This window comes from Neolamprologus brichardi, chromosome 10 (assembly GCF_056152115.1).
Source record: "Neolamprologus brichardi isolate AB-2024 chromosome 10, ASM5615211v1, whole genome shotgun sequence".
Classification (NCBI taxonomy): Eukaryota; Metazoa; Chordata; class Actinopteri; order Cichliformes; family Cichlidae; genus Neolamprologus; species Neolamprologus brichardi.
The window spans coordinates 16,145,803-16,166,984 of record NC_142113.1 but is presented as its reverse complement, the minus strand read 5'-3'; the positions used below and the strand labels follow the sequence as shown (position 1 = coordinate 16,166,984).

The window sequence follows — 21,182 nt, the reverse complement described above, 5'->3', positions numbered from 1 at the left end:
CCATGATATCATATATATATGTACACATACATGGAGCACCACTCTTGTACAGCCCATTTGATTTCCACAGCACAGTTGGGTCTTTCTCCATAAACATCACAGTGAAACATGGCAGCATTTACTTATGTTCCCATATGAATTCCATAAATGTGACAGCAGTTTATATGTTTAGACGACGACTGCAGAACATGCCCGGCAGATCGACTTAGTGAGTCATTACTAAGTGAACACATTTCATGTAAATACATCAAAGAGAAGCTCTGGTGGATTTTTATTTTGCCTGTAGGTCATAACGGAAGGATGTCATCATCTGATGACTCTTCTAGTGTCAAAAACCCGCCTCTGAACATTTCTTAGCACCACTGACGACCTTCATTTTTTTCTTGAAGCCTTGAAGCTGTAAATAACCAGATGATGCAAAATGTTAAAGCTGTTAACACAAGCAGAGAGTGTGGATTTTTGGCTTTATGGTAAAAACAAAATGCCCAAAAGCTTATTTGTGACAACACCCAAAAGTCTGAAGCTCTTTGGTTGTTTGTTTGAATCCAGGCTCGGGCCTTTCTGTGGTCTCATGTCTGTGTGGGTTATCTCCAGGAACTCTCAGGTACTCCGGCCTCCTCCCACATCCCAAATACATGGGATGTGGGAGGATTTAGGTCAATTGGTGCATTTAGGTCAATTGGTGATTCTAACTTGACCAGGATGGGTTCACCCTGGGCAGGTCTCTGTATTTTGACTGAAATCAGCTCCAGCCCCCTCAGAGACCCCGAATTGCATAGATGGAAGAAGATGTATGGATTATGAACATAAATGAGCATTATTTGCTGACAAATGAATCCATTTTAAGAATATGTTCAGTTAGTTTACTATACCTGGTGCACGGATTGTTTCACCTCTGCAAAGATGAAACATAAGATGCTCCTGGATTTGGAAAACAACCATGAACGTTTGACACTCCCGTGGCCGCACCATGTTGCTTACCTCTTGATGAATACATGCACGCTGTAGCTTCTCCTGCCCCGCAGTAGAAATACTTTCTACTGAGCAGCTGCAGTTTTCGTCACGCTACACTAACTAATTAGACTACAAGCTCACGCTGTAGGTACCACTGTAGGAACAGCTAATAGGAGCAGAAAAATTCCTTGTGCACTCGCTTACCTGACAACCTAATTAGAGAAAATTCTCCCAGCTGACAACGGGACAGAGACAGAGGGTGAAAATAACAGGGAGGGGTTGATCGCAGCACTCGATACATTAATCATGCATGCCTGGGTTTTTTGGGCCACCAGCTTGGAGACCGTAGGGATGAGATGACTGCCTCTCTGTCTTCCCTAACAGCTATGGGTGCTACAGGGAGATGGATGTTCTGGACCTTGTGTGTGTGTTTCACCGCTCAGGAGAACAGTGAGTAGGCCTGTCTTAAGAAAAGATTGAATTATTGCTGCTTTAGTACACTGCAGCAGCTTCGAGTGTTTGAAGGATTTGCAAAGTTTCACGAATGTTTGCTGCGACTCTGTGATTCTTTGCACGGATATTGCTAAGGCAGAAGATTCATTTCCTTCTCTAGTGTAAAAGGAGATGTGACATAAATAACCTAAAACCTTATGAGTATTTAGAAAGGAGCATTTAAGTTTTTCCAGACAGAAATGTAAGACTGTGGGCGACCTCTTGATGCATGCGTGGACTGTTCGCTGTATACACATGCACAAATTCATCAAATGAGATGATATTTATTTAGTACGAGCTACAGGGGCTTTATTCATGTTAGTGCCGTTATTAATCAACTGCCTCTAAAGCGTGACCTTTTAATATTAATACAATACAGTATGTTTGACATTTTGAGTCTTAATGAAAGTCTCTCTTGAGGCCAGCATTTTCAGAACTTGTGATCTACGTAAAAACAACAAGAGAAATGACCAAACACATCCTAGTGAAGTGGCCTGTTGTTCTTCTCGTCCTGTGACGGATCTGGCTCAACCTCAGAGCTGTCAAGTTTAATTAACGACTACTGTGCTCGCTCAATTCCCACGCACACAAAAGGGCCCGGGGATGGCACAGAGGAGGAGGGAGGAGGTTCATTATTGCAGTAATGAAGGGGAGAGTGAGGCCTGGTGCTGTCTGCACGTCAGCAGAAAAACAGCAGATGGGTGACGATAAAACAAGAAGAAACACCTGTGTGACGTCATAGGTATGGCTCGTCTCATTTGAATCTTTTCCCCCTCCTAGCTGCGCTCAGGGTAACCATGAGAGAATCCAGTCTGGAGGTGGCTCGAGGGGATTTTGTCGTCCTGCCCTGCTCCTTCTACACCTCCGCCTCCAACCACCTCTCCACACTCAACATCATCTGGACGCTGACTCCCTTCTCCAGTCCAGAAGCCCCGATACAGGTGTGGCAATACATCTGTCAGGGTGATGCCTTGCAATTGCATATTTTAGCATGGCTGTAGCTCATGGGGTGGAGCAGGCGATCTGCTAATTAGAGGCTTGGTGGTTCGGTTCCCTGGCTGCTCCCCCGTGGGCAAGATACTGAAGAGAAATGTCTTCACACAGAAAGAACAACCCTGTAGTGCGTCACATAGAAAGCACTCGAGAATGAGGCATGTTGTATAAAGCCTTTTGAGTGTTCAGGTAGAAAGGTGCTATATAAGTTCCAGTCCATTTATATTCTCTACATATCCTGTTGTGTTCGAGTAAAGTTTGTTTTAAATCAGTTTATTTCAAACATAAGGCACAGGGGCCAGAAGTGGTCCGGTAAACACTCCAATCTGGCCCACTGGATGGCTTTGGAAAATGTGAAACAGGGAATAAGTTTTACAGCTTTTCCTTCTGGCAAAGGTCTTTCCAGTGACCATTCATACTACACCACACACACACACACACACACACACCAAATCCAATTTTTTTTTTTTTAAAAGAGGACATTTTCTGTGAATTAACAAAAACTTTGTTTCATTGTTACAGGACAAACTGCGAAATGAGCTTCCAGAACTTTTTCTGCACATTTTCTACAATTTAAGCCTAAAGCGTCGATCAGATTTTTTTTTTTTCACTTACTGCAGCAGTATTTCTTTATTGTGTAGAAAAACTGAGGCGTACCATTAAAACTGCAGTTATTTTCTTATATATCCCCAGGATTAAACATGTAGCTAAACATCTTTACGCTTAAGATCAAAGTGTTTGTGGCCCACAATGTAAATGGACTTTGACATCCTTGTTTTAATTGATTGCCAGGTGATTGTGTACGATCACGGGCAGGTGATTGAAGACCCCTCCCTCATTGGCAGGGTGGGTTTCACAGGTAAAATGTAAGATGATCCTCTTTTCATAGATGAAACTTGATACTGAAGACAGATAAAAACATTATTTCACGTGCTCCTTCTGCAGGTCTTCCCCTGAGTGCAGATATCATGCTAAACGACACACGGGTCTCAGATGCTGGTATTTACCGCTGCATGGTTAACAACCCACCGGAGATTACAGATCCCGGCATCGGAGAGCTGGTGCTCAGTGTTCTGGGTAAGTTATTGTGTATGTGACACATTATGACCGTTTACCAAAGCAGGAATTGGTGATCCGTTTGTCTTTTTTTTTTCTCTTTGATTCTGACTATGATATTTGTTGTTTTCCAAACCAAATCTGCCAAAACTGCTGTGGATTTATTTGTAGTGCAAATACCGAGGAGCCAAACAGGTTAGGTTAATTAAAACATTTGAAGCCCTGCCGACAGCAATCGTGGTGTGCTGGTCGTTTTTGTTTTTAGTTCAGACTCACACAATTTTCTAGATACAATCACGCGGCGTAGGGGAGGTTTCCTAATGACTTTGGCGGCTCTGTGACTTTTCCTCCAATGAACAAGCTGCTGGGAAGATTTCTATAATATTTGGTAACACACATTCACACGGCTCTTAGGGTGAATTCTGCTATCTTAGTTGATAAACCGAGTTTGTCTCTGGTGTGAATCGGCTGATAAAGTCATAATGTTGTTCAGTGCTTTGGTTGAAGCAGAGCGCATCCAATAAAGGAAAAATATTTTGAAACCTTATCAGATCTCATAATTTTGACAGAGAATTGCACAATCCCTGAAGGTTAAAACTGATTTGGGAGAGCTGCTCTAATGTGAGTGTACTCATTACACTATTAGTTTGGTTTACACTGATAAAAGGTTTGTCTAAAGTAAATCCAGCAGTTCCCATGCTTTTGGGACAAAGGACGCATAATCTGAATAGAGGTGAAGCATATGCTTAGAAGCACTTTTGTTCTTGGAAGTCAAAATTTCAGCTCATCTCAAATTTTTGAGTTATCAGCCTTAATTTGCTCAAACTTCTAAGTCAAATTTTTAAGATAACTCAAACCTTTGAGACAATAACCTGAAATTCTGACCTATAAATGGCAACATTTCTTTTTTTTCAGTGGCAGAAATAAGCTTCTACAGAGCAGAGCCTGGCAGAGCATAACGAAGCACGAGCATGTTCTGTTGTTACAGCAACATTACTTGTTGTAACAATAAAACAAGACTATTTTTAAACTGTGTTGTCACATGTTGACATGACAACACAGTTGACCACAACCCCCAAAATATACACCGTCAACTTTAGCTGTAATACAGATAAAAAGCACAGATAATGTGAAATTGGGAATGCTATCCCAGAGGCATACATTGATAAATCCATTTATACAAGCGAGTTTAAATGTTATTCAGTCAGTGGTTTAACAGATAGTTTCATTTTTACAGACCATCTTTCAGCTTTGCTTCTAAAAGCCACCGGCTTAAAAGTTCAAATGGGGGTCGTCTCAGTTTGTATCACATCTTTTAAGAAATTCATCTGTGGGTCATGTATAGTGCCGCCTTCGCTGCCTGTGTGCCAGTGGGATGGAGACATCAATATGGGAGGAAGTGTCAGGCTGTCCTGCTTGGTGGCAGAGGGCATCCCCACTCCAGAGATCCGCTGGGATAAACTGAATCCAGATGAAATCTCCCTTCCCATCAACATGGAGAGTCAGTTACACACACACACACACACACACACACACACACACACACACACACACACACACACACAGATATGTATTAAACTTAAAGCACCCCTTGAGCTGAATCAAAATAATCTTGTGTGCAGATCGTTATTTAGATCTTAAAGTCCAAAAAGAGTCAACTAAATGACCCTAAAATGACGCTCAGTAAATGTGTGAATTTAATAGTGCAAGTGAAATATGATGGATATTATAATTGACTCCATTATAGCACGATAAGGCTTCCGGCTATGACAAGCAGATTTAGTGCCTATTAAAAAGTATTTAACCACTTGGTGACTTTTTCACTTAAGGCAAAAACACACACACATGGGTCTGCTATAGAAAAAAAAAGGGGAAGGGGTATTAAAGTCATAAGTGTTTTAAAATGAAAGTGTATTTAGGACTGTTTAAATGAAAGAGAAATTTAGTATTGCACTTCTTAGAAAAACAAAATTGACTATTTAAAGAAAGAATGGGCTGAATTGGAGCATCATTAGCAAATATAACTTTAACTTTAGTCTCCAGTGTATGGGATAAGCTTTTTATTTCAGTTTTTCCCCACAGAAATAATTATGTCACTCAGCATGAGACCTGTGGCTAAAACACGAGTTTTACCAGATCTGGTACAAAAGAGCTTTTATCAAAGATCTTTGATTTAAAAAGAAAAAAAGAAACACATATTTTCTATTTAAACACTTGAGTGGAAAGAAATGTCATCATCATGAAGGTTATTCTCCCACTAATGCATATCATTAACTCCTGCTTTGTGTTTTGTCCTGTTTTCTGTCTGGTGGTTTCCAAATGCTCACTTTCACTCACTCCCTCACTGGTTGGAGCAGATGGCTTCTCCTCCCTGAGCCTGGTTCTGCTGGAGGTCTCTTCCTATTAATAGGGAGCTCTTCTCTCCCCAATACTGTAGGGTTTTTTCTTTAAATGTAAAGTTCCTTGAGATAACTTTTGTTGCAAACAGGTGTTATATAAACCGAATTAAAGTGATTTTAACAACATAAAGTAGTCAAGTGCTCTTTAAAAAGAGCACTGATGTGTGCTTGCTTATTTTCTCTCAGGTTAAATACTCATACATGACACACGCTTTAGATATTAGCGTTCACACATGTGCAGGTGATCCTAAATGCTTTAAATTATTGTTTTTTGACAGTTTTTTCTACTCTTAGGAGGATATGATAAATATGACTACCTCGCAGCCACAGGTACTCGGTATAGTGGCCCCAACCCACCAGCTTATCAGATCTTTTGCTTCTGATGGGCAACCAATCAGGAGAAGGTTTCTTTGAAGTAGTGCGGAGATCCTCAAAGAGAGGGAAGCTCAGTTTGTCCTCTTCAGATGGTGGATGAAATAAACCCATCTATAGGATCAATAAGGATTATTTTGAAACATGAATAATGCAAAGAGTTCAAGCTTAAAAATACATATTCCTGGAAATATGCTTAATGCTCCACTTAAAAATAATTAAAGGAATACCTAGAAACACAACTGATCTCATTGGGGGAAAAAATTAATGCCGGATAGCTATATTGATGTGGACCGGGTAACAGAAGAAAGGATGCCACCTTGTTTGATGGAAATGAAAATTATTAACCTACGGAAGACTAAATTCAAAGACAAATTCAAAGGGATCTCCTCCCAGATCTGGACCAGGGCATCACTGAGCTCTGGACTGTCTGAACTGCACCCTGGCAGTGTCGGATGGACTGAAACATAATGTCCCAGAGGTGTTCTATTGGAGCCAGTCAATGATATCAATACCTTAATTCTCCAGGAACTGTCTGCATTTTCTCACCACGTGAAGTCGGGTTATTGTCAAACACCACAAGGAACCCAGGACCCACTGCACCAGCGTAGAGTCTGACAATCCAAGGATTTCATCCTGATATCTAATGGGTCAGAGTGCCGTTGCCTAGATGATCAGATCCTGGTACTGCTGATGGTTTAAGGACGGCCCTGTCCTGCTCTCCTAGAGTAACTGCCTGTCTCCTCCATGCTCTTGAGACTGTGCTGGGAGACACAGCAAACCTTCTGTCAATGACACATAGTAATGTGTTATCCTGGAGCAGTTGGCCCTTACCCTAGGGGTGAGTATTTCCTAATACTCACCCCTGCTTGTCTGACACCACCAACCACTAGTGAAAACAGTCAGAAAAAATGAGAAGGACAAAAATGTCAGAGTCCTCCACCATGTAAAACCATTCCTGTCTTGGTGGTTGTCTTATTGTTGGCCTTCAATGCCCCTGTTGTTATTGTCATTAACAGCAAAGCAGCTGAAACCGATTAACAACCCCCTCTGATACTTAACTCACCACATCTATATCCCAGAAAGTTTAACTGCCTTAACGCTATATTCTGATTAAAAAGTGTTCCTTTTTAATTTTTTAGCCATTGTATAACGCTGGAAGTAAGTTTAATATATATTAAGCATGAGATTTGTAAGACAGCGCAATCACCGTCATACTCGTCTTCCTCTCTCTAAGGTGAACTGTCAGGCTCCGTTCGAATTGTCAACGTGTCCTCTCAGACCTCCGGCCTGTACCGATGCTCCGCCACTAACACCCTGGGAACAGAGAACTGCTACATCAACTTATCCATCTACAGCAGTAAGATCCTCTTTGTGCACCCATAACCCTCTGCCAGTTTTTATGCCCTGTGATAAAACGTTCTTGTATTTCTACCCAGCCCCAGACAGTCCCTCTGGTGTACTGCAGGGTGTGCTGCTGACCTTGTCTATGTGCCTGCTGTTGCTGGCTTTGCTGGTGCTCGTTCTGTGGCTCCATCACACAGGGCAGGATGGGAGGTTGAGGAAGGGGAGAGGAGACAAGGATGAGTTTTATAACGAGATACGGTACACGCCGTCCCTGATGAAACGCTCTTTTGTTTGATTTCTCAAAGACTTTCGGGACTTTTTAATGTATCCATGTAAAAGATGTCTGCAGCCCAGACCAGTGTTCCCTGAATGTTACTCCACAGCTGTAAAGCATCAGAAACTGTGAAATAAAAGTGGAATAAATGTTCTGAAAGGTGTGATAGCAATGCGTCTCATTTATGCTCATTTCCTCCAAACCAGCTTTTAAAGGTAACCATCAACGATCCCCTCAGCTTTAACCAAAGACAAAAAACTGCACTCAAAGTCAAGTCACCATCTTTCATGTAAGTTTTCCTTGTTTTTGGTCATAATTCTGAGCTAAGCTCTTACCTGGCTTCTGCTTCATGGACCTCGCGAACAAGAGTGGAATCATCTAACTTCTCAATAAAACAAATACCTACATTTCCCTGAAAGCGTCAGGCGAGAGTATTTATGCACATTATCAGAGTCGATAAATTTAGGTTGCCAGTGGGAAATGTCATTGGGTTTTCAATCCAATTCTTCCTTGTAAATCTCTTGAGAAAACCAAGCATTTCCCTTGGACGTGAGGTTGAACTGTTCAGTGTAAGAGGACAGTGACACTGCAATGCTTTTAGAGCATTTTTTGAATGAATAACTCAGGATTCGAAATGGGTGGTTGTGACTAACATTTAGTTCCTGCCAAATTTCTTCAGTTAAACGTGTGAGAAACTTGTGTTTAGCGAACACATTAAACTACAAACTGGTGACTCCACTGCCCCCCACCCGTGTCTTCATACTGTGAAAATATGGAGCAAGCTTATTATTATGTAAGGTCGCTAAGCTGTGAGCAAGCCCACCAATAGTAGCAGCGTTTACACACCTTAAAAGAGGAACAGCAGAGCTGTCAATCACAGTTTGGACACGCCCACAGCACAAGGCAGAGGCCTTAAAAAGTTTGGACAACTGACAGCAGACACATTAAAAAAATATATATATTTACCCCAGTTTTGCCTCTTCTTTGGCTTTTGAATATTTTCAGCAGCCACACACTGGCCACTTTATTAGGTATGCCTCACTAGTATTGGGTTGGGATCCTTTTACCTTCAGTGCTGCCTCAAATCAGAAGGTGCTGGAAACATTCCTCAGAGATTTTGGTCGATGGTGACATTACATCAGCACATAATTCCAGCAGATTTGTTGGCTGCATATCCATGATATGAATCTGCTGTTTCACCACATGCCAAAGGTGCTCCACTGGATTGAGATCTGGTGACTGTGGCAGCTGTTTGAGTACAGTGCCATAGTGCTGGAAGCACTGTGGTCAAAAAGGAATGAGCATGCTCCGCAGCAATGCTTAATTGGTACCAAGTGTGCAAGAAAATATCCCTCACACCCCTCCGCTGAACATGATGCTATCATGTTGTTTACACCAAATCCATTTTCCTTTGACCTCAACAAGGCAGCTTTGCCCAGAAATCTGCTGCTTACTGGATAGTTTTTCTTTTTTGGACCGTAGAGATGGCCATGCAGTAACTCAGTAACAGCTTGTCTGACACCACCAACCACGGCAGGTTCAAAGTCACTTAAATCACCTTTCTTTCTCTTTTTGACGCTCGGTTTGAATTTTCGGAGGTCGTCTTGACCATGTCTCCATGCCTGAATTGCTACCACGCGGTTGGCCAATTAGACATTTGTGTTAACGAGAAGTTAAACAGATTACCCGATGAAGTGGACAGGTGAGCGTACAGTTTAATTAAACCCGAGTGCCCGCTCAGTGGTGCTGTTTTTACTGTAGCATAAGGCTTTAAGCTGCTAGGACAAAGACTGAAAATCCTCCAGACAAAAACAACAGCAAAAAACAGACCAACAGGACAAATGCCAGAAAATAAAATCACACAGCAGTTAATTTGCAAACAAAGACAAAAACCTTTAATTTAAATAGGAGGGGGAAAAAAAAAAATCACATAAAAAAAACCTGTACAGAACATTTAACATCGACTTAAAGTTCTTAAATAAAAGACCCCGCCCCTCCAAAAGTAACTAAAAATAACAAAACTATAACAAAGTGGGATGGTGTATGATACATTTTTGTGCAAAAGAAGTATGAACCAATTCTTCCCAAACTGCACATCTTGATGTGGAGAGGGCGCCTCTCTCCACTCAGGTGTCTTTCTACAGGTAAACACGAGAGTCCCTCCCCTAAACATCAGCATAGTGTCTTTGATGTAAAAGGACCCCCCCCCCCCCCCAAAAAAAAAATAATCCAATAATAAAATATATTTATATTTTAAATATATTTATATACCAAACATGCTGTACAGAACGTCAGAGATTAAGAAATCCCTTTTTTTGGACACTTACATCTGTCTGTCAACTTGTGCTTCCCCGACTCCAACTAAAAGGAAAAAAAAAGCAAAACTGAACAAAAGTCGAGCTCCCTGTCGTTTAGAAATAAAATAAATGAGAAAAGAAAAAACAGAAAACAGCACTGATCAGAAAAGTCTCTGTTTTTCCTGAGTTGTGGGAGTTTCTAATGCAGTTTGAGATGGAAGCTGACACACTTTTACCTGTTTTTTCACAGCCACTCGAAAAAAAGGAGAAAAACCCCAAAAACTAAGATTAAAAGAAGGGGGGGGGGGGGGGGGGGGGAGAGAGAGGCTGCTGAGCTTCATCTTGTAAAAAGCTGTGCAGAAAAAAAAATTGTCTTTAACAGCATGCAGAACATCTCTTAAAAAGAGGGACTAAAAGGGAGCATCTATTGTAAGTCTTCCTGCAGAAGCAGTCAGTTCCTTTCCCAGTATACACCCTGAGAACACTGGCCTCCATCCAACTTTCCAGCAGGGAAGGGGAAAAAAAAAAACAAAAACAAAAAAAACCCAAAACCCAAACAAATCATTTATGAGGAAAAAACAGCATATGGCGATTCATGCTATGGCACGAGGTCGTTTAAGAATTCTTCACCCAGTGCGAAGAGCCGGAAACCGTCGGGGACAAAGCCAGTGGACCCGGGGAAGCTTCTGGGGCTAAAATTTTTGACAGAACTGCAAGTTTTTCTTTTCTTTTTTGTTTTATGAAACTCTCCCATTTTTCTGCTTTTCACAGTGGTAAAAAAAAAAAAAATAAAGGCGTGGGAAAAGAAGCAAACTTAAAGCGATTTCAGGAACACTTCCAGTTATGTTCCACACTTAAAAATAACCAAAAAGAGCCGTCGGTGAGATGGTGCAAACGTGACGACACCAAACAAACTGAGGGGAGGGGGTGGGAGGGTAGACAGAAGGCAGATTTCCAACTCAATATATCAACACACCATATAGACAAACCCCATTAAAGACATCTGTAAGACATTATTAATCAAATAAATATTCCACCTTTGCTTTCAGTATTTATTCAGCTTTTGTTTATTTCCAACTAAAACGCTGGATTTAACTGTTTTAGAAACAGCAGTAGTAGTGGGTATTATAGTAGTAGTAGCAGGAGATGCAGAAGCAGTAGTATAGTAACAGAAAGGCCCAGACTGCAGGCAAAGAGCACACTGGGGATACGCTGATGTATCAGCCAATCACATGGTCGGTTAACCAGTGGCAGTGGCTAATGGTTGTCGGTAGTGTCACATCAACAGCATGATGGAGGAGGAGGAGGACTTAAAATAGTTACATAATGAAGACGTCTTTAGTTTCCCTGGTGCAAAAGGAGGATAAGTAACTTAAAAAAACAAAAGAAAAACAAGCAGCTAAAAATATATATGGGTATCAGACAAACTGTTATTTTAGACATCAGTGCATCCCTAGCAAACACAGCTCTCCTCACAAAGCAGCCTGGACCCCAGCTATTCAGAAAGCCATGAGCTGATTGGATCTGATCAGGGAGGACATTAGTGATCAGTAATCCAAAGAAAACAAACTCAGTGCACATTCGACACCGAGGGATTCGTGAAGATTCAAGTAAAAAACAAAAAATAGAAGACATTCCACTCACCAAAGCAAAAAAAAAGAGGATTAAAAAAAAAGTTCCTTACACTCCCAGTTTGTGAATTTGTGATCAACACAATTTTTCACAGATTTGACTCGTCCTCTGTTTGATCCTGATTAATGGAAACCAGCTCTGTCTGAAGTTCTCCAGGATGCTAGTCAGATACAGGACTCCATGATGTCCAAGCCTACATACGCTGTAAACTAGCAGTAAAAGCACCACATGTCAGCTGGGCTGGAAGGGAGTGTTTTTTTGTTTTTTTTGGGGGGGGGGGGTGTTCCCTGAAACTTGCTCCGAGACAGAACTGTTGATATAGTCAGGCACCTCTGCAGGAAAATGGGCCAGAGCACGAGAATAATGTTTTCTTGTTTCATTTTCTTCTTCTTCCTCATATAATATGTGTATTTGTGCAGGGGAAAAGAAGTGGAGGCTCCTGAAATTAGCCAATATGTCATGTGAAATATTGTTTGATGCACAACTGTCCGGCGAGGATGGTTACATGTGGGGGGAAAGCAAAAACAAGGCTTATTGTGGTCTCCACGCGTCTTTTAGTTGCACGTACAGCAATGTACTGGTCCTTTTTCTTTTTTGGATTTATTATGAGGCCCCCCAAACAAACAGAAAAAAACCTAATGCTGCTGCAGACGTCAAGTTAGAGATTGTCCTCTAGTCTCCAGTATAGAAAAATAAATAATCCTCAAGCAAAATATCCCTTATAATTTGCACTAGCCTGTCTGGCCTGTCACTACTTTTACAAGTAGTGACAGGCCAGTCAGGAAAAGAAAAAAATGTAAAATTAAAAATGAGTACATCATCAGGTCTTACGAGTTGTGATGAAAGCTGACTTTGGAATAAACAGGTTGGCTAAAATGATTTCATGGTCTGACGTGCATCAGCTCAGCATGCTATGTTTAGCTCTCTCTTGACTAACAAGAAGAGTGATGTGTATATTCCCAGATCCACGCTTGATTCAGAGTGCCATCAGAGGACTTCCAAACTGTGGCTGCGCTGAGTTAGTTCAACAACAGTTCATGGAATGAGTCCCAAAGGCTGGAATGAGACCGGACTGGACCGGTCCACATTCGACTGCGGTGTGCTTTCACTGTAGAAACTGTCAATAGTGCAGACTCAGCGCAGGTGATCAAGTAAAGGCAGCTCTGTGGATTCCTCTCTGGGAGTGGGAGGGTCCGGGGATGGATCTGTCGTCTGAGTGGCTCCCAGAGGATCTTGCGTTAGACCGGCCTCTTGTAGGGATGCAGGAGGAGCAGGCTGAAAGAGACAGATTGATAATAAGGAGACGATTAAGTGCGTTTATCAACAGCACGACCAACAAGGCAGGCAAAGAAAAGCCCACTGCTTCATATTCACAGCTGAACAAAAAATGATTCAACGTGCTGTCAAAATCTGTATCATCGAGGTCCAAACAAAAGCAAATCAAGTCATTCACACAGGTACAAAAAGGACATCCCACTGAGGAATCTGGATCATGATCTGAGAAAGCATGCCATATTTATAAACCACTTCCTGTTTGAATTACTGAACAACAACAAGCCACTCACTGCATATGTGCATCTGTTCAAATTAGCTTAATGCAATATCTCAGTAGGTGTGACTATCAGCAGACGATAGTCACAACTACTGAGATATTGCATTAAGCTCTGCTTACATCATGTAAGCAGAAATATAACTAAAGATTTACTTCATTACTGGTCAATCTATCAGTTCTGTTGTCTCAGAACTCCTCAGACATTTGGTCTGGTAAAATATCCCCAAACACTCTAAAAAAATGCCCTGAGTGGGTTTGAAGAGACATTAAAATATTTTAAGGAACAATTTTTGGGGTTAACAAAAGCAAGACTCAAATCTAGGAAGCAGTAACCATAGAAACACAGCATATTCTTCTTAAACTCCTCTTTTCCATTTTGTCCATGTGCCTGATTATTTACTTTAGCATATTGCGAATACTCAGTTGTAAGCAACTCTACAAAAAACACTGATCTGATAAAACAGAATGGTCTGAGTGGATTTACTAACAACAGGAGGGCTATATTTGCTGGATTTGTTTGATTAATAGAGAAAGAGTCAGGTGATTTATGAGTCAGAGTGAACTAACTGAGCGTGAGTATCTGTATTTCTGGATCTTTTTAAAGAACTGAACAACTATGGACAGTCTCCTTACCTGTGTGCGTATGGTCTGTAATGGTGCTCCTTCTCCCTCTGTTGCAGCTGGTCCATTAAAGCCCTTCCTCCCTGAAAAACTCCACTTGCTAAAGTGGCTCTCATAGTTTAGTCCGCTGCCCGGGCCAAGGCCAGCCCGCTGGCCCGCTCTGTGCCCCGAGCTCTCCAGGAGACTTGCTGGGCAGAAGCGCTCCGGGCCTGGCAGAGGTGGAGGAGCCACTGAGCTGCTGAAGGAGAGCTGGGAGCTGGACAGCTGCTGGCCCAGGAGACCCTGGATGGAGGATGTACGCTGTAGGGATGAGAGAAGTCCTGCCTCCATTCTGCCCTCTGACTGGCTGAGCAGAGCTAATGGGAGAGGCTGAGGGTGGTGATGCCAGCTCTGGGTTGGACCAACAGGGTTGTCTGTGCCTGAATTGTAAGAAAAAAAGCACTTTTAACTCCTTACAATAAAATACTTGCAATATATTTCATCTTTATGTGACCATAACAAACTAACAAAAACACCTCCATTTCTGTTTCGGTTCTTACCCATCGAGGGCTGGACAGTGGTGATGTGTGGCTGTGGAAGGCTGGAGGCTGGTGTACTCTGGGTGGTGTGAACAGCTGGGTTGGTGGAGATGGAGGTGGAGCCGCCTCCACAGTCTGAGTCTTCTATGTTCCCCCCGCTGTTGCAGCCAGCCCCGCACCCTTTCTGTAACCTGCAGGGAGACATATGTTACAGTTATGTTTACCCTCTCTTAAAGCTCAAGTGTACATTTATTTAAGCAAAGAATTTGCACCTGTCCCAGCTGCTGATGAGCCAGGTGTAAATGTTGTGTGGGCTGACTGGTCCTCCCCACACAGAGCGGAGCTGGCTGTGTTCCCCAGCATAAGAGGTTGTGAGGGGGGACACGTAGATGGGGTAGCCGATGGGCTGGTCGCACGAGGAGTTAATCATATTCCTCAGTGCTTGTTTGGCATTTTGAATGCTTCCTCGTTCGGGGTTACGGTTGCGCAGGAAAACCAGCTCCTGCTGCTGCCCCGCCCACAACCCACGCACACACTCTCTGTTCACCTATGGAGGGCAGAAAAAAGAGAGATGAGGATCTGACAATCCAGGCATGTGATGAGTCAGAGACAACAAGACAAAAAAAGAAGAAGTGCTAAACGTAACAAGCTGCGACCTTGATAACTCTGAAGCTGAGGAATCTCTTGTTAAGCATGATGATCTTGTACTCGTCACTGCCGTCATCCATGATGTGGCGCAGTGCCAGGAGTGAAGGCATGTTTGCTAGAATAGCGCTTCGCCACACGGGGTCACCCTCGTGCGATATCAACATCTTTTCCTCATTGGCAGTGATGGCGTCAAACAGGACCATAGGATCCTCGTACTCATCTGGAGATGTAAAGTGATCCTGAAAGAAACACAAATTATACAAACAGTCTCACTTCAGTATAAAAAAAAAAGAGTAAATATTGGCACTCCAGCACTAGTTTTCTTCTCTGGTACCTGGTGCAGTTTGAGTGACATCCGCACTCCTGGTGCTACGACCCGATTCAGCAGGTCCATATCCGCAAACACCCACTCGTCACGAGGAGATGTGATGCGGAAGTCTCCCTTGAAGAGTGCATGAAGGCCATAGAGAAACGGTTCCAAGCTGTCAAACAAACAAAACAACAATAAATCTGCCATATTCTTAGCATATATATGCATGGCATCAGCAACAGTGACAGACATGGTTGTGCGGCCTGGTGAACTTACCTTGCTGACATGCTGTGTGAGGCCGTGCCCAAGGCTCTTCTTCCCAGGATACAGAGGCCAAAACAGAGGTTGACAAGTGGAGAATCTCTTTCGCAAGTCACCGGCTAAAACACAGTGAAGCACGAATAAATTGTGCAATGTTGTACATTTAATGCCTTCTGTATTTCTGTTATTAAACATTTCACTTGTTTGTAATGATGAAAAAAGTATCCTAATGACAGAAATAAAGTGGAAGACAACAGATGTCATTTCGAAAAATGCGACCAAATAGCATCTTCTTGTGCACATGAAAGCAAGATATACTTTATCCGTTATGATCAAAATATGTGTAGCATAAGGGAAAAAGCATTACAAAAGCAACCCATGCATGTGACGTTATAGTTTAGATGTTGTGGAGGAGTCTTACTGTTTGGCGCCTGCTGTTGCAGTACTGAATCCAGTCCAGGTAAACCATGCAGAATGAGGACGGGGTGATGCCAGACGCTCTGTGATCATAGTCCTCGTCAATGTTCAGGTTGAAGGTGGGGTCACTGTCTACGTAGTTTGATCCGAGACAAGGTCGTAAAGCCTCCTGAATTGTTTCATTGGTCAGCCACTCTTCCAGCTTAGAAGATCGACTCACATAGTAGATGATGCTCTATTGGACGCAACAAATACATAATCCAAAAAACTAGTCACGCTAGGAAAACATCTTTATAGACAGCTTTAAATCCACATCAAGGATTACAAGTATGTGCATATTTTAGCTTCATATCTTAGCTTCTAAATTTCTATGACTTGCTCTTCATCACAGAAGTAAAACAGCCTCGAGTCAACTAAAGTAAACAAAACCAACTGCAATAAAACGCAAAAAGCATGATGTGAGAACAGAGTAAAAACAGCTCCTGAACATTGGCTCACCTTGACGTAGTATGTGATGAGGATCTTACGAAGGTCAAATACTTGTAACATGGAGGCGGCATTGTTGTCGCTGATGCTGTAGCCTTCGAGCACGTACTTTGTAGCAGCCACCTCCCAGGCCAGCCAGCGCTGTCCAAAGGCAGCGTTGAATGACAACATGTGAGGCAGGTGACCTGGTTCACAGCAGCAGCAGCCTTCATCCTCCTCCACCCCCTCTGTGATTGCTTCTACCTCCCTCTGCTGACAGTAGGTACCTGGAAAGATGTGAAACATAAGGATTAGCTGCTCTATTAAAGGGCTCCAACAGATGACACTGACACAATCTGCCTGGAAAACACAACTTCAAAAGAAAAAAATATCTGCATAATGTGTTTAAAACTTTTATTGACAGAGTTTCTGCGTGTGTTGTAATTGGCTGACGGTTTTGGCTTGAGTGGCCTCAGGATCTTGTCTTTGTTCTTGGTTTGTTTGGCTTAGTCAGCCTGTGACCTCCAGCTTGGGCTAAGGCCGTTTGCAGCTGCGAGGAAAATTAGCACCTCCAAGTCTGAGGTCAAAAGTGTGTCTTCACTCAATTCAATTTTATTCATACTGCGCCAAATCAGAACAACAGTCATCTAAAGGTGCTTTATACTGTAAGGTAAAGACTGTACAATAACACAAAGGAGATCCTCCACATGTGGGATGAGTTGCTGCTCTAAGTGGAGGAGTTTAAGTATCTCTGGGTCTTATTCATGAGTCAGGAGGAGCGGAGCAAGAGATTGACAGAGTGGCACAGTATCTGTACTTGATGCTGCACTGGTCTGTTGTGGTAGAGGTATCAATTATCTCCAGCTACTCCAGCTCCCATAAGGTCACAAGCTCTGGGTAGTGACTGAAAGAACAAGATCATTGATACAAGTGGTGGAAATTAGCTTCTCTGAAGGGTGGCTGCTCTCTCCCACAGTGATAGGGTGATAGAGTTCAGAGCAGAGCCACTAACTCCTCCACATTTGAGGTAGTTTGATGGATCTGACTAGAATGCCTCCTACGTGAGGTGTTCTGGGGCATGTAGCCCTGGGGCAAACCCAGTACACCCCGGAGAGATTATAGCTCTCCATTAATTCGGGAACGCCTCAGTTTCTGCCCGGGTGAGCTGTAGGAGGTCGCTGGGGAAAGGGAAATGTTGATATCGCTGCTTAAACTGCTACCCCTTGCAGAAAAAGTATCTTGTGTTAAAAGGTGACCTTTTTTGTTTTCTAAAATTACGCTGGTAAGAGGTGCTGTACATAGGTTTCATGTCAACACATGACACTCTTCAGCTAATTTGGACTGACTTTAATGAGTTTTAAAATCAATAAAATCTTGGTGAGGTTTTTAAGAGTGTGATCATATTCTTTAAACGGTTTAAAAGCTGTATGCATAAAGAGAGCTCCAAACACTCATTCACTGGTCGTGACAGAGTGAGACATTATAATGAAACTTGGTGAAATGACTGTCAAAGTCAGAGTGTCAAATTTAACAATCTTTTACCCTACAGCTCTAGCAGCTGTCACAGACTCCAGCAGGAGAGAAACAAGAGGAACGATATGATTAAGAACAGGTAGAAACACTTCACTGCCCACACATTCAATGCTTGGCCTTGAATAATTTTACTCAGCTAAAAAATAAAAAAAGATTAAACTTAACCAAAAAAATCATCAGTTTTAAGGTCGTATCATTATAGATCATAAAGCCCCGCTTTGCCAAGTGACAACCTCTTCAGAGGCTGACGCACAACTTTTTTTTTTTGAATCCTCAATGACCTCAAAATAAACCAACAGACGTGAAACTGATCTCTTTTAAGAATAAAAATATGCTGTAAGAACTTAAACACAAAGTAATCTTCAAAATATGAAGGTGAAGTGGCTTTAGACGACTTTTCAATCTCTCCCCCTCATTCCTCTGCAATCAAGCCTTCATTTTCCACGGAGATTTCATACTTAATGGCAGACATAATTGCACAGGGTATGAATTTCATCGTCAATCGTGTAATTTTTCTATCGGCATGAAATAATGTGACGACATTTACATTTATTTAACATTTACTTTATGACAAGTTAAATTGAGAAACTTCTACGTCTGCTGCCACCTAAAGCTTTATATTCCAGGGAAATTAGTGCCATCAGAAACCTCTTTTTAACTACTGATTAAGCTACAGCACCACATCCCCATAATAAGTACTTTTTCACAACATTTGACTGATGTCCAAGTCACAACAAGATGGTAAACAACTAAAAACTACATTACTATTTCATGAGCTCTAAACATCGCATACTGCTGACCTCTGAACTCTAGACCCCTCAGCTGGAAGGTCACAAGGCCGTTGCCGATTTCGATGATGTGGACCAGAGCGTTGAGGTAGTCTGACGCGAGGATGAAGCAGTCGCCCGTGCTGTAGTTCCCCCAGCGGCCGAGCAGTAAGTCTCCACAGAGGCTGTGCTGCAGAGAGCGGGTCAGGTGCTCGTAGAAAATCGAGTTCAAATTGTTGTCATCGGCACCTTAATGATAAAAAACAGACTGTCACCTTCATTTCAGAACAAAAATCGATAAGCATCAGCAGGAGGGAACACTGTGGCATACCTGGGTTGCGGTCTAACTGGGTGGCAAGTCTAGTATTGGAATGATCGACCCTCTTGGTGCTGTAAACAGGACAAATTAGGATTAAAACCAAATAGATTTAATTTATATTAAGAGTGTAAGATATACAGTTTCACACTTGCAAAGGTTATTTAACCAAACACATACTTGTAGTCGCGCTCCCAGAATTTAACGGGCCTGGTGTATGAGGTGACAAATACAGCACTGCCAAGGACAGGATTGAGAGGTGTGGAGAAGATGGCAGAAAAGACAGCTTGGACAAAAAGAACAGCAGAGTCTGAAATAGCAAGAGTTAAGGACATGTCACCAAAACCCCCAAAGTGAATAACTTCACTGACACTTAGACTATCAAAATAAAGAATACAGCACAAAATAATAATAACCTCTGTGCAGTAATGCAAAACAATTCAATAATCTTGCAACAGAAAATACCTTTGTCACATCTTAAAGCTACAATTTGCCCTCTTATACTCTATCAACCTTAAATTTGGCACTGGTGTATTCCTACTATCACAAAATCAAGCTGAATAAGGATACGGGGCACAGCAAAGGGCTGAGCAAAGGCATGAAAGGCTGAGCCCCAAGTGATCTGCCAGGGGGCAATGTAGGTCAGCACGAAACGCAGCTTGTACAGCAGGTCCCACATCTGAAAACATTCAAACATTCATCATTATCAACTCACACACACGCGCACGTAAAAATTGTATTCATATTTGCTACAGAAATAAGACGATTAAGACTATTTGTGGGCAGGAAGCTGTTTCTAAAGTAGAACAAAATCATTTGTGACGAAAAAATGCTACAAATATGAAATGTTTTCTAACCTTGCTGAAGAGAATGGACATGAAGTAGTAATCGATTAAGAAGGTCTCTGAGAAGTGTGGATAGTCGTAGTGGAAGAAGAGTGTGGTGAAGCACAGTGTGACGTACTGCTGCGATGGGGTACAGAAGGACGAACGCAGCAGCTTCATTCCAGCTACCGAGATAAAGAAAGCTCGGCTACTGGAGGGTTTGAGGAAGAGAGAGGGGGGGAAAGAAAGAAGAAAAAAAATCAACACATGCTAACATATGGTTACAACAACAGAGTAAGAAATGAAATGATTATTCAACACCAGATGCTAGTGATTGCGCGTACGTGCTACAGTTTAACCCCTTTCTTTAGAGTTTGCAGAGAGCTGTGCATAATTTTACAGTGATGTGAAAAGAAAGGTTTTCACAACACTTTATACAGTCCCATGAAAAACTAAATCCACCTTTAATTCCTAGAGAATTAAGAGTGTAAGTAGCAGCAAGATGCTGCTAATAAAAAGTTCATTAAGTGATCATCAGCCAGTGTGACCTTAGCCAAAAGTGAGTTGGTGCAACAGAACAATAATTCCAATCACAGCAGCAAATCTACACAAAATGTGTGAAAAAGAAAAAAATTAAGATGCTGCAATGGCCCCAAAAAAGTCCAGACATTAACCTAACTGAAATGCTGTGGTGGGACCTTAATGGAGCTGTGCACAAAGAAAAGTCCACAAAACTGAATGAACTGAAGCTTTAAAAGCTACTGAATCATCAGTTTTTTTACACAACTGCAAAGACTGCTGTAAAAATCTTCACTGTGGTTTTCACACTCATTTTTTGAAAATGACAAAAACAAACTACTACTTCTTCAAAGAAAAGAAAATCACAGGCAACATACAATATACTACTACACTGCTTAATGAAATAAAACCTGACAAATTTCTCTTGATGTTCACATTTTTAAATCACCCGTTTCAAGAGTTCAATTCAATTTGAATGGATGTATATAGTGCCAAATCACAACAACTGTCCCCACAAGAAACTTTATACTGTAGGGAAAGGGGGTACAATATTAGAGAAAATGCCAACTATTAAAAGACCAGAAGAAAAAAAAAAAATCAGGCTCAGGGAGGGGC

At 42.0% G+C, this 21,182-nt stretch overlaps 2 protein-coding genes across 5 annotated transcripts in view; one reads left to right on the top strand and one right to left on the bottom strand.

Moving 5' to 3' along the window:
- Positions 1-1,237: 1,237 nt before the first annotated feature.
- zgc:165604 (immunoglobulin superfamily member 11) lies at positions 1,238-8,011 on the top strand. The gene is made up of 7 exons (XM_006800003.2): positions 1,238-1,404; positions 2,227-2,387; positions 3,232-3,298; positions 3,385-3,516; positions 4,841-4,996; positions 7,504-7,626; positions 7,706-8,011. The coding sequence occupies exons 1-7, from the start codon at positions 1,311-1,313 to the stop codon at positions 7,906-7,908; spliced, it is 936 nt and encodes a 311-aa protein (XP_006800066.2). The 5' UTR covers positions 1,238-1,310; the 3' UTR covers positions 7,909-8,011.
- Positions 8,012-9,804: 1,793 nt separating this feature from the next.
- Positions 9,805-21,182, bottom strand: part of LOC102786887 (pecanex-like protein 3) — a 30,337-nt gene continuing 18,959 nt past the window's right edge. For 3 of the 4 annotated variants that reach the window (XM_006800001.3, XM_006800000.3, XM_006800002.3), the window contains exons 23-36: positions 20,082-20,259; positions 19,795-19,903; positions 19,405-19,534; positions 19,240-19,298; positions 18,942-19,157; positions 16,642-16,895; positions 16,148-16,378; positions 15,742-15,845; positions 15,490-15,637; positions 15,164-15,394; positions 14,780-15,054; positions 14,529-14,698; positions 14,002-14,408; positions 9,805-13,091 (exon numbers count right to left, since the gene is read on the bottom strand). In XM_006800001.3, the coding sequence (XP_006800064.2) occupies positions 12,951-13,091; positions 14,002-14,408; positions 14,529-14,698; positions 14,780-15,054; positions 15,164-15,394; positions 15,490-15,637; positions 15,742-15,845; positions 16,148-16,378; positions 16,642-16,895; positions 18,942-19,157; positions 19,240-19,298; positions 19,405-19,534; positions 19,795-19,903; positions 20,082-20,259 (2,653 nt within the window). In that variant the 3' untranslated portion in view covers positions 9,805-12,950. The remainder of the gene's footprint in view (positions 13,092-14,001; positions 14,409-14,528; positions 14,699-14,779; positions 15,055-15,163; positions 15,395-15,489; positions 15,638-15,741; positions 15,846-16,147; positions 16,379-16,641; positions 16,896-18,941; positions 19,158-19,239; positions 19,299-19,404; positions 19,535-19,794; positions 19,904-20,081; positions 20,260-21,182) is intronic. The other variant, XM_087847289.1, reaches the window with a different exon arrangement.

Excerpts from the sequence above, each read along its gene's own strand:
- zgc:165604 (XM_006800003.2), top strand. The coding sequence starts at position 1,311 with ATGACTGCCTCTCTGTCTTCCCTAACAGCTATGGGTGCTACAGGGAGA. Across the intron at positions 2,388-3,231 it reads GTCCAGAAGCCCCGATACAG|GTGATTGTGTACGATCACGG; the intron begins GTGTGGCAATAC and ends ATTGATTGCCAG. Across the intron at positions 3,299-3,384 it reads TGGCAGGGTGGGTTTCACAG|GTCTTCCCCTGAGTGCAGAT; the intron begins GTAAAATGTAAG and ends CTCCTTCTGCAG.